Source organism: Pteropus vampyrus, unplaced genomic scaffold (genome assembly GCF_000151845.1).
Source record: "Pteropus vampyrus isolate Shadow unplaced genomic scaffold, Pvam_2.0 Scaffold471, whole genome shotgun sequence".
NCBI classification, from domain to species: Eukaryota; Metazoa; Chordata; class Mammalia; order Chiroptera; family Pteropodidae; genus Pteropus; species Pteropus vampyrus.
In genome coordinates this window covers 775327-787442 of record NW_011889252.1, presented here as the reverse complement: position 1 = coordinate 787442, position 12116 = coordinate 775327, and the positions used below count along the sequence as shown (strand labels likewise).

General features: G+C 39.4%; 1 protein-coding gene across 1 annotated transcript in view; it reads left to right on the top strand.

Moving 5' to 3' along the window:
* The window catches only part of SLC4A8 (solute carrier family 4 member 8), a 69065-nt gene extending 57243 nt beyond the window's left edge, over positions 1-11822 (top strand). The window contains 3 exon segments of the mRNA XM_023524544.1: positions 3049-3140; positions 5233-5328; positions 6465-11822. Of these exon segments, the coding sequence (XP_023380312.1) occupies positions 3049-3140; positions 5233-5328; positions 6465-6477 (201 nt within the window). The 3' untranslated portion in view covers positions 6478-11822.
* The last annotated feature ends 294 nt before the right edge of the window (positions 11823-12116 follow it).

Here is a 12116-nt window from a genome sequence, read left to right as displayed (position 1 = left end):
GTGCACCCTTTGACTATCTTCACTTATTTCCCCCCACCAGCCCTGCAAACACCAATTTATTCTTTCTATGACTTCAGTTTTTTTAGATTCCACATATTAGTGATATTATACAGTATTTGTCTGACTTCTTTCACTTAGCATAATGCCCTCGGGATTCATTCATGTTGTTGGAAATGGCAGGATTTCCTTTTTATATGGCTGAACAATATTTGTGTGTGTGTATATGTGTGTAACCTTTTCTTTATCCATCCATCTATTGATGGACATTTAGGTTGTTTCCATGTTTTGGCTATTGTAAATAGTGCTGCGATGAACATAGGGTGCAGATATCCCTTTGAGATAGTGATTTCATTTCCTTTGGTTATGTATATGTATGGATCATGTTTATGTATGGATCATGCAATAATTCTCTTTGTAATTTTTTGAGGAATCTCCATACTTTTTTTCATAGTGGCTGTACCGATCTACCTTCCCACCAACAGTGCACGAGAGTTCCCTTTTTTCCCATCTTCACTAACACTTACCTCTTGTCTTTTGCCATCCTAACAGATGTGAGGTGATATCTCATTGTAGTTTCGATTTGTATTTTCCTTATGATTGATCATATTGAATGTTTTTTCATATACCTGTTGCCCATTTATATGTCTTCTTAGGAAAAAGAAGGGCCTTTGCCTATTTTTTAATTGGATTATCATCATTATCATCATCATCATCATCATTTTGCTATTGTGTTGTATATGTTCTTTGTATATTTTGGACATTAACTCCTTATTAGGTTATGTGGTTTACAAATATTTTTTCCCATTCCGTAGATTGCTTTTTCATTTTGTTGATCATTTCTTTTGCTGTGTAGAAGCTTTTTCTTTGATGTAGTCGTGCTTATTTACTTTTGTTTCTGTTGCTTGTGCTTTTGGTGTCAAATCCAAAAATCATTGCCAAGACCAATGTCAAAGAGATTTTTCCCTATGTTTTCTTCTAGGTATTTTACTGTTTCAGGTCTCACATTTAAGTATTTAATGCATTTCAAGTTAATTTTTGTGAGTGGTGTAAGAGAGGGGTCCAGTTTCATTCTTCTGCATGTGACTATCCAGTTTTCCCAGCAGCATTTATTGAAGAGATTGTCCTTTCTCTATTGCATGATCTTGGCTCCCTTGTCAAATATTAGTTGACCGTATATGCATGAGTTTATTTCTGGGCTCCCAATTCTGTTCCATTGGTCTATCTGTTTTGTGTTATTAAATAAGCTTTAACAATTATAGGCACAAAAGCAATGGAGGAAAACTTTAAAGTGAAGATTGATAGAATTCACTGCATAAAATGTGAAGCTTTTAGACATCCAAAAACACAAACAAAATTTTAAAATTACATATATGCGCACACAAATATTTATTTACGTTAGGTAGTAACATTTTATAAATATTTATAAAACGTTAGGTAGTGATATGGTTTAAGAAGACAGTAAGGGGATATGGGAGTTGCTTTTTTTAGGGTGATCAAGGATGACTCCTTGAAGGAGACATTTCAGCAGAAACCTCACTAAAGTAAAGTGCAAGTCATGAGAATATCTAGGAGTAGGAGCATTCCAGGCCATGGGAACAGTGAATGCAAAGGAATTAGCTTGGTGTCCTTGAGGATCATCAAGAAAACCAGTGAGGCTGGAAATGGGAGAGAAGTAGCCAGGAGACTAGTTAGAAATCTGTGGCAATAGTTCAGGCAAGAAGTGACGGTAGCTTAGGCTAAGGGAGAGGTGGTGAAAGTGGCTTGGTTTGGGACTTATTTGGAATACAGAGCTGATAAGTTTTGCCAATGTATAGTAGCATGGGTGAAAGAGAGGAATCAAGGACGACAGATTTTTGGAGTGAACAAATGGATGAATGGCCATGCTATTTATTAAGATGGGGAAGACCTAGGAACAGCAGTTTGGGGAGGAAAAATCAAGGGATCTCTTTTGGATGTTAAGTTCAAGGTGGCTGGTAAACATTATATTTCTTATTTTTCAAAATTTCTAAAGTTTAAAATGATATAATTATGTTAAAAACTAAATGAAATAAAAGAAAAAAATAGACTTTATCCCAAATCTTCACATCAGCATCTAACATTCTGTTCAGTTTTTAAAATGTTCTATTTAAATTCTTAATACAGTTTCATATAACCATAATAATTGTATATTTTTGTGTGTTGTTATATATAAATATATTCTGATTTTTTATCCTCAACTTGATTTCATAAGACACTTTCATGTTTCTATATGTCTATAGGGTAATCATATATGTTGTTTTAATGGTTGCATAATATTCTATAGTATTATTATCTCAATTTAAACATTCTTCCTTTTTTAAAACTTATAGTTGTTTTTGGTTTTATTATTAATTATACTACTTCAACCATATTTGTACATATTTTCTCTCTAATTCTTTTTTTTAATTAATGAGATTATTTTTTGATAAAACATTTTATCATAGAACATTTCAAACATATGCAAAAGTAGAAAGAACGGTCATTATTCATATTTCCCCAGATGACTTACTATTATTTTTATTTATTTTTTATTAAATTTATTGTGGTGACATTGGTGACTCACTATTATTTTTAACAATCAGTTTGAAATAAGATCCAAATAAGGTCCATATATTACAATTGGTTGATATGCTTCTTAAATCTCCTTGGGCTTCCCCTTCTATCTCTTTTTCTTTTGGTTGCATACACTGGGTCTTTGAACCGTAAGGTTTCCCACCATTTAGATTTTACTAAATGTATCCCTTGGTGTCATTTAATATGTTCTTCTTTTCCCTATATTTCTAGTAAATTGGTAGTTGGATCTAGGGCTTATTCAAATTCAGGCTCTTTTTTAAAAAAATACTATTCCGTATACAAATATCTGGTTGCCTTTCTTTTTGTGATGAGTCAAATCTATGAAAGAACATAATTGCACTCTTTTATAATAAATGTGAGAAAAATTAGGTAGAAACTGTAGTGATAGAAAATGCGCTGGTGTAGACTCACGGTTTTACTTGGTCCAAGATATTATAATGTCTTTTTTTCTTCCAGGAGGCTGAGAAAATATTAGAAATGGGAGGAGACAAGTTCTCCTTAGAAAGCAGGAAGTTACTAAGTAGTCCTGGAAAGAACAACAGTTTCAGGTAAAAACTCCCTAAACACCAAGGGGTTTACTGTTTTGGGTATTCTATAAATGTCCTGGCTTTGTTGGGGGAGGGGATGTCACACAAGCAGCTGCTGGTATAAAAAGCCAACACTCAGCCTCCCAGTTCCAACCTGTGAAAACACCTTTTCCTGTCAGGGTTTTCTGAGTAGCTACCTGCCATGTATCAGGCACTCGACCAGGTGCTGGAAATCACAAGAACAGTGTGAGGGAGCCCAGGTACTGAGTGCCTTCTCTGTGCCAGGAGTCTGCTAGAAGGTTTGCTATGTACTGTCATTTAATCTTTACACTAACTCTCTGACATAAGTCTCATTATCTACATTCATGCAGCAAGGAAACCAAGGCATGGAGGGTTTTATGTAATTTGCCCAAGGTCACAATGCTGCTAAGAAGAAAGGTTAAGACTCAAACCCTAGCCTTTGTATTCCTCAAAGCAGTGTTCTTTCTGCCTTTCTTTGCCACCTTCCTAAGATGTATAGGATATGATCTTCATTTCCAGAGAGTTCTTAGCCTGGTAGGCATGAAATTCCCAAGCTTCGGCAAGCCTTTGGGGATGAGCAAAGACAGCCTGTTCCAGCTTGGCTCATGGCATCCACAGTCCTAGGAGCCAAGGAGGACCAAACTGGTATCTTAAAAATTCCTTACTTCTGCCGTAATTTTATTCCCTTTCCCTACTGAAGCTGTTGCTCTCCACAAGTCACAGGAAGCTAAGTTGGTCCATTTGTGGTTTTATTACTGGCTTTTGTTTCCTCTATGGAAGAGAGACATACACAAGCAGAAAGAAGCCCAAAGGTTGAGACGGGGCGGAAAAGGAAGAGAGGAGATCTGGGTCATCTGGATACTGGATAATTTATTGCTGAATCATTGAATTGAATTGATTATCGTTTATATTTTATATGGAGGGGAAATGAGGAAAGTTTTTTTATCTTAAAAAATTTTTGATTTGTTTATTTTTGACAAAAATAGTATATATTTAAGGTGTACAACGTGGTGTTCTGTTATATGTATACATCATGAAATGATTACTACACTTACACTAATAACATATCTGTCCCCTCTTATAGTTACCATTCCTTTTTTGTGTTTGCAGTGAGAACACTTGAGATCGACTTTCTTAGCAAATTTCAAGTGTATAATACATGATTATTAACTATGGTCATGCTGTACATAGATCATCAGAATTTCTTTATCTTATAACTGCAAGTTTGTACTCTTTGATCAGTATCTCTCCCCTTTCCCCCACCTGTGCCCCACCCACCCACACAGCCTCTGGTAGCCACCATTCTACTTTCTGTTACTATGAGTTTGACTTTTTATTTTAACTGATCCCAAAGCATTGGAATCTTTGGGTCTTAATAAACTCTCTACAGGTTGTTCTGCAAGGAGCCATAGGCTTTGAATTCTCTGGTGGCAGAGTAGGAGCAATGTTCCTCCTCCACTGGGATGCTGCCTCCTCCACTGCCCTTTTGAAAGGAGACAGTCTGGCTTGTAGAAAACTTCAGAGTGCTCTGGGGTTCTAGGGGACCAAGGACTGGATTCTTGATTCTCCACTTACTGGTGTTTGACCTTCAAAGGTTTCTTAGCCCTAGGAGCTTTGGTTTCTGCACCTTTAAATGAAGATGTTAATATTCGCTGAGGCCGTGATAGTTAAGATAATATATGATAAAAGTCCTTCATAAACTACAAATGGGAAGCATTTGGCTATGTAAGTGAGAAAATGAAGAGTGCTTAGTGCCATGCCTGACACACACTCAGTAAGTGGGAGCTCCTGATGCCACCACTGCTGGCCTCACAGCGCTGCCATCGGCACCCCTGGAGGAACTCCTCCAAGGAGTGCAGAATAGTGGGGGCGGGGCTGGCTGCCATCTGGCACCTCAGTCAGCTCTCCGCATTGCCTCATGGGTCACCTTGCCTCTATATTCCAACTGTCAGGTTCCTAGCTTTCCTGAGAGCTGTTAGCTGAGCTCCCTCAGACATAATCTTTTCCCTTTCGGTGGGTGGTGGTCATTACAGACTGAGATATATATTTTGATGGAATGTTTGACATTTACTGTCCTGAGTATTGATTTCAGATGTGACCCCTCTGAGATTAATATATCTGATGAAATGCCTAAAACAACAGTGTGGAAAGCTCTCAGTATGAATTCTGGAAATTCAAAGGAACAGAGGTAAAGAGAACTATAATTGCTGATTTTTATTTATTTCTGCTTTTAAAAAAATAGTAATCATGTTGAAAGTAGAAGATATTTTAGCTGTAAAATTGAATCTGTCTAATAAATATCACTTCCAAGACTGCTGCTATCCCCACGAGAATAACTATAAACTCAAGAAAAGTAAAAAATGTTTTCTAACTATTTGAACAGATGTGCTTTTTTGAACTGCCCATTTACACAGATCCAAAGTCAGGATGGAATTATTTTGGGATATAAAAATTTGCTCTATCTATTTAGTTCCCTTCATCTTCTTTCTAGTTTCCATTTCAAAATCTATAGAGCATCTTTCTGGTAACTGCAACCACACAAACTGAGAAATTGCTAAAATATTCAGATAGTGTTCATAGTATTAAGACAATTCCATAATAAAAATTATTGCCAAGTAAAGATTTTGAAATATTGAGTCGTAACTATTTTCTTATTTTGGAAACAAAATTCTATACATCATTTGCCAATAGCATAGCAGTGTTAATCAGGTTAATGAAGAAAATGGAAGGACTTGAGGCATATTTGCTTGCATTGAAGTAGACTATGCACCCAAATTGAATAATTATTTCAAACACCATTTAAGTTTAAGTAGGCAGACAATTGTAGGTAAAATCTTAGGTGTTATTAAAGGCAACTTTTTTAGTTAAAAAAAAAACAGTAGGCTAGAAGTTAGAGACCTAATTTAGTTATTAATTCCATGTATAACCTGCAGGCCACTGTTTCTGGCTCTCAGTTTATTCAGCAGGAAAATGGGAACAATCCTGCCTCACTCATAAGGCTGGTCTGAGGAGAAACTGAAGTCCTATGAAAAGTCACAGCCACCAGTGGGTGGTAGTGGTGGGTTATTTCTTCATCGAATGGGTTAAAATAAATCTATGCTGAATGTGAGTGAAATATAGAATCTTGTTTCCTTCAGAGGAAAATCCAGGCAGCTGTCGAAATGTATAAGGCACATGGTTATTTTTAGTTGAGAACTAGTCTACTTGTAAATGAACTTAAAATATAACCAGATCCAAATTGTGGTGACATCTTCAAAGTATTGTGTTAAAAGCAGGAATGAATCATGTGTTCTCTTTTTGTCTAATTGTAACACTTTTATTCAGTCTCTTCAACTAAAAGTCTTTGCTGGGAAGGAAGATTTGAGCTGTGAGGTGCCTCAGGGAAATTCTGGTTACAGAGAAGATGGCGAACCTCTGGGAGAAGAAGCAAGACCAAGTCTGACCCTGTTCTTGGTCGTGTAAAAGCCATGCCGCGGCATTCAGTTATTCATGGTGTGCACTGAAGGGCATCCAGCCATCCTCATACCAGCAGCCAGTCACCAGATGTGAATGTGGAAGCAGAAGACCACCTCCCGCTGGTACTTCTCCTCTTCCTTCTCTTTCTCTTCAGAACTGCCACCATTGAAGACCCAGCCTCCCATTTTCCAGACATTTTCTCTGAAACTCTCTGCTGACCTGCCAAGCCATATGGATCCATTCTGCCACTGAGGAGTCCTTCAATGAGGTCCCTCTTCCTGAAGGACGGGATAGGGCAGTAGGAGCAGAGAGAAAAGGGAAGGCTCTCCAGTCCCATAGTATCTGTGGGCCTTGGGTGGATTACCTGCTCTGGGGGATGCTGGTCAGACCCAGAGGCTGTTAGGAAGGTCTGCTACGAGGAGAGTCAGCAACCTGGGCATTGGCAGTGCCCACGACCGCAGCCAGAAGATGCCGCTGACCTGGGTGCATCTTCATTGTTCCTTAGCAGCAGTCTGCATAACTCAGCAAGAACCTTGGATGATGAAAGGGCCAAGAGGAGGGACATTGGTGTTGTTTAGCTTAGACGGGAAAAGACTCAGGCAAAAGTCAATAATGATAAGTGAGGATGGGAAGCTTCTCTTAGTTTCATCGAGGATAGAGTAAGAAAATGAATTTAAATTGTTACAGAAGGAATTAGTTTAGACACCAGGAAGGACTTCCTAGGCTGAAAATTTGTCATAGTTCGCTTTCTAGATATCTGAGAAAGGTTTGATAATAGTTGTTTGTGAGTAGAAAGGGAGATAAGGTGTTTTTATTGGCCATGGTGTGGAAACATCCATGGCTTGCTGCTCTCGAAGACACATTTGATTCCATACCTGGAGAGATCCAAGTGCTTACGTAATGTCTCCTTAGCTGCCTTAGTAGCAAACCATCATCATCAACTCAATGGACCAAAGCCACCTTCAGCCATGTGGTTTCTTCATCATGGATTTCTATTGGTCAACAAATATTCTGGCTCTTAGATGTAAAAAGCCAAACTGAGAAATGAACTTTAAGTGGTGAAATTAATTTTGATATTTAGTATACAACTATATTTATAGTTTTTCTCTTCTCTGTTGCATTGAATATCAAGGGTTTGGGCTCCAGTATGTATAGACCTTCCCTTCCTTTGTGCACAGAATGTGACTAGTGAGCATGTCAGGGAATATGATCGTATTAGTTTTCCATCCTGGAAACTCTCTGGATAGTGGGACATTCCTCCAGTATGCTCTTCTTTCACAGGTGAAGAGTTAGTTACAAGAACTTTACTGAATTTTCCATTCCGTACTCTTATATTAGTCTATTCTAGGCTTACTCTAAAGACTTCTGATATCAAAGGAATTCTGTATTTCTTTCATATTTCACTTCTCTTAGAGCCACAATTATTTTAAAACACAGATGATTTTCAAAATATTTAACAACTGGTACAGGATGGATACCATCCACTCAGAACGGATGCTTGCTGTAAACAAGCAGTATGTATGGCCTATTGGCTGAATGTCATGCTGCTTTCAAATAATGTTAAAATGATATTCCTTTGAATTGTGGGTATTATTCCTGGTTTGTCTGATTTCTACTCACAAGGCTGTTTTAGGGACAGCTTCAGCTTCCTTTTATATGGTGCAGATAGGAACAGGCATTTTTCTTTTTATATGAGCATTAAAATCTTTGTGAACCAAAGCGTCACCTTTTGTCACTTTAGGATAAATGTAATAATTGTACCCATTTACCTACCCAACCTAGAAAAATCAGAAGGCAACCTTTCAATGGGAAAAGCTTTCTTGCTAGCTTTTCCTGTCCCTCTCAGGCTGCTTCCTTGAGCTTACCTCCTTTTTCACCTTTGTTTCCTGAGAACGCCCATGCTTTCTTCCTCCATCTTGCCCCTCCCATCTTCTCCTGCCACCTTTGTGCAGGGAGATTGGTGACTGCTTCACCTATGTCCCTGCCTCAGCGTGGCTGTAATAATGTAATAGGGAAGAGCCCATCGTGCATCAAAACTAGGTGGCAATGTCACTTAGAAAAATCTTTTTCCTAATGCACTGATGTCTTATGACGCCTTGTGTATTCTAGGCTTCTTGAGAGTAGGGAACCTGTCTTTGTTTCCTCTGTGCAGTACGGTTACAGAAGCACGTGTGTCCTTCTGAGTCCTTCCTGAGCCAGACCCTCCTAGGTTACTGCGCCTTAGGAATGTTAGCCGCTTTCAAAGGCTGTGCCAATCTTTTTAGGCCATTCGATTTTTCCCAGACAATAGCCAGCCTCATTTCTAGTATATCTCGGTAATAGGAATCATTTCCTAGTCTTACTCTCTCCCCCTTCCCAGCTCCCACCAAACACTCAAAACCAGCCCTGGCTGCTTCTATACTCAAGTCTGTGGCTGGCGACTGTGGTGGCAGAGCCAAGCTGGGCTGTGTGTGGGAGTAGAGGTGAAGCAGCAGCACTGTGTGTGTATGTACGTGCATATGCATGCATGTTTATTGACAAAGTGTATCCATAAGATTTCACTGCTGCTATTAAACGGCCTTTGCACCTAAGCTATGGGGACATCAAAAAATATGATCATTCTCCCATCTAGGTTCCCCGCTTAGACTTCTCTAATAGAATAGCTTGAAACAAATACAGGCTGCTTAGTCTATGGAAAAAGGTGTTTAAGTTCAACATTAAGGAGAAACTGATTTAGGGGTGGGAAGCATAGCAGGTATTTAGGTGATTTCCATGCCCAGGTTTGCTTGGTCAAGAGGAGTAGTCCACCTCTTTTATGATTTTAGGAATAGTTGAGTGATGGCAGGCCAATGCCCCAATGGGCTGGTAGTACAGAGGTAGGAAGGGAGCGGGGGCAGGGATTTAAAAAAGTGATGATTGTTGGAATCTTGGTTCTAGTGGGGAGAACTGGTATTGCTAGGAGGGTGGGTTACTTCCTAGCCCATTACATTTAGGGAGGGGTTGGTCGAGAGAAGGTGAAAACCAGCAGAAATATGCTGAAGTTGTCAAATATGTTTGGTTGCATAAAATGCAGGCTAGCTCTTTGTGGCTATATATTATTTCAAACTTGTGATGATGGGATTATCAGGAGATCTGGTCTTTACCACATACCATTGCTATCCTTGTCTCATTCTTATAAACTTGCTATTAGGTTACAAGGATAGTGAACCATATACTTCCAAATGACATTGTGAATATCTGCCATTTCTCTGGGATGCGATTGGCTTTTAAATTAGTCATAAATGTTTAATAAAAATCTGGTATATGCTAAGTCTCAGACTTGGTTAACATCTCGGGCTGTGACCACCGTGACCCTTCAAAAAGTCTCTGGTTCTAGGCATTTGTGGTTTCCGTCATCCAAAATAGACAACTCCCAGTTCTACTTTATTTTCTACCTACTCAACTCTCCAGATTCTCTCTTGGTAGAGGAGTCAGCAATTCTCCCTGCATTTTCTACATCAATTTCAATTTCCATGTTCTGAGTCTCCACCTTTTCTTGAAGTATAGGAGAAGGCTTGACCTTGGGTCCCCTGGTTTTCCATTTAACTAGCATCAGAAGTACTATTCAGTTTGTTCTCTCTGCTACTTTAACAGCTTCTCTAAATTTCTTCTTTTGCAAGAGAATTAGCACTTCCTCTTGGGACTATAAGCAGTCTTTGCTAGTTTGTTACTGCATTTTTCTTGGACTTCTCAGGTTCCCAAGCCACATCCTGGTAGGATATTAAGAAGCCCTGTATTGAATGTTCTCAACCTTTCTGACTTTCTTTTGATCATAGCTGTCAGGCCTCCCATAAGGTGGAAATCCTTCCTACAGGCTCTGGCTGGTCCAATAAGTCATCATCCAAGACAACACCTCTTTTTACTGACTCAGCTTTTTCAAGCACCCTTTCCTCTCCTTTCTGCCTTTTCCTCAGTCTTTCAAGTTCTCCTCAGAGGGAAGAAGTTCTTGGTTAGAGGTCCTGAAAACCCACCAACGCTTAGGGGTGGTGAGAGATGTGAGGAGCTTGAACAGTTCTGGAGCTTCTCGCAAAGGGGACTTTACAGTTATTTTCCTTATTTAGAATGAGGGACTAAGGATTCTCAAGCCGTCAGGCTCATCTGTATTTCAGAGTAAAGAGAAAAAGACATTCTAAAACCAAATAGAAGTGATTTTTCTACCAAATCTATTCTTTATGATTCTTGGTGCCCTTAGACCCTTACATTAATTATACAAAATAGGCAGTTGACTTAACATTTCTTTACCAAAAAGGAGGCTAATTTTCATAACCAAAAGAGGTATGAAGTAACTATATCACTGCTTGAAACATAAAAAGAGGAAAGGAGTCTTATGTGAGTCTTTTCAATAGGAAAATTCAGAGAGTGGAATGATTCATCCATAGGCATCATTCTTTTAGGAGATTCTGTGTGCAAAGGGAATGGAATGGTTTCTGATCCTTGTGAAAAGAAGAAGATGGGCATTTTTCTTAAACCTAACCCACTTTGAGCACCGGAGAATACAGAACTTCTTTCTTCTAGCTGATGGCATTAATATTTCCTGAGAGAGATAAAACCCACCCACGGCACTTTTCTCAGCCCAGCAGAAATCAGCAGAGCTTGGGCTTCTCTTAGCGGGTTTGCACTTGACTCCAACATGCAGGTTTTTCACACATGCAATAATGTTGGAAGCAGAAGTACCAAACTGAATGTGCAATTACTCCTTTTGCAGAAGAGGCCAAAGTCCTCCGTTCCACTCCTCTATCCCACATTCACTCCTCCAAGATGATAAGCCTCCCTCTTGTTTATCTGTGTCTGTCTGTCTGATTGGTTAGACATGGTCGCCCTCCCAAGCTAGTGGTGTCAGGTGGTGAGCAGAGCAACCTTCCCATGGGAGGGGACAACTTGAGGTGCTGGTACATTTCCCTTGTTTCTTATGTTCTTTCTAGCAGGTCTCGTGTAAAGATAGAGATATTTTTGTTTTAGAGATTCCAAAGTATATATTTTTAGTGTAAGCAATGTACCCTCTCCACAATCCATGGTGTAAATATAATCAAGAGAACAACGTGTTATTGTGATAACCCCATAGCAATGTGGTAGGAATAGGATCCCTGTCCTTTACCAGCCAAGTCTAATGGTCTGTCTGTGAACCAGGGGAAGTGGTTGTGTCACCTCTGCCTGCCCAGACTTTCCTGTGCTCAATGGGTGAAAAATAAAATCTGTGTAAACTGCTCACACCTTTAGTGTTCTTTGAGCCGAAACCAAGGGGCTGAGCCAATGCCGACCAACTTCAGAACCCGTGAAGGGGAGTTGTGAAGATGGGTGAGAGAAGCGTGTGGTGTCTGCTGAATGTGCTTTGCGAGGGCTGTGTACACCTCCTTGAGGCAGACCCCGAACAGTCCTTGGGGCAGAGACATGGAAGGGAGCTATACTGGCCCTTTCTTTGGAGACCGCTTAGACTTATGTTTGGGTGGGAGGACAGGACAGCATGAAAAGAGAACCATTTTGGAGATAAAACCAGGCTGATGA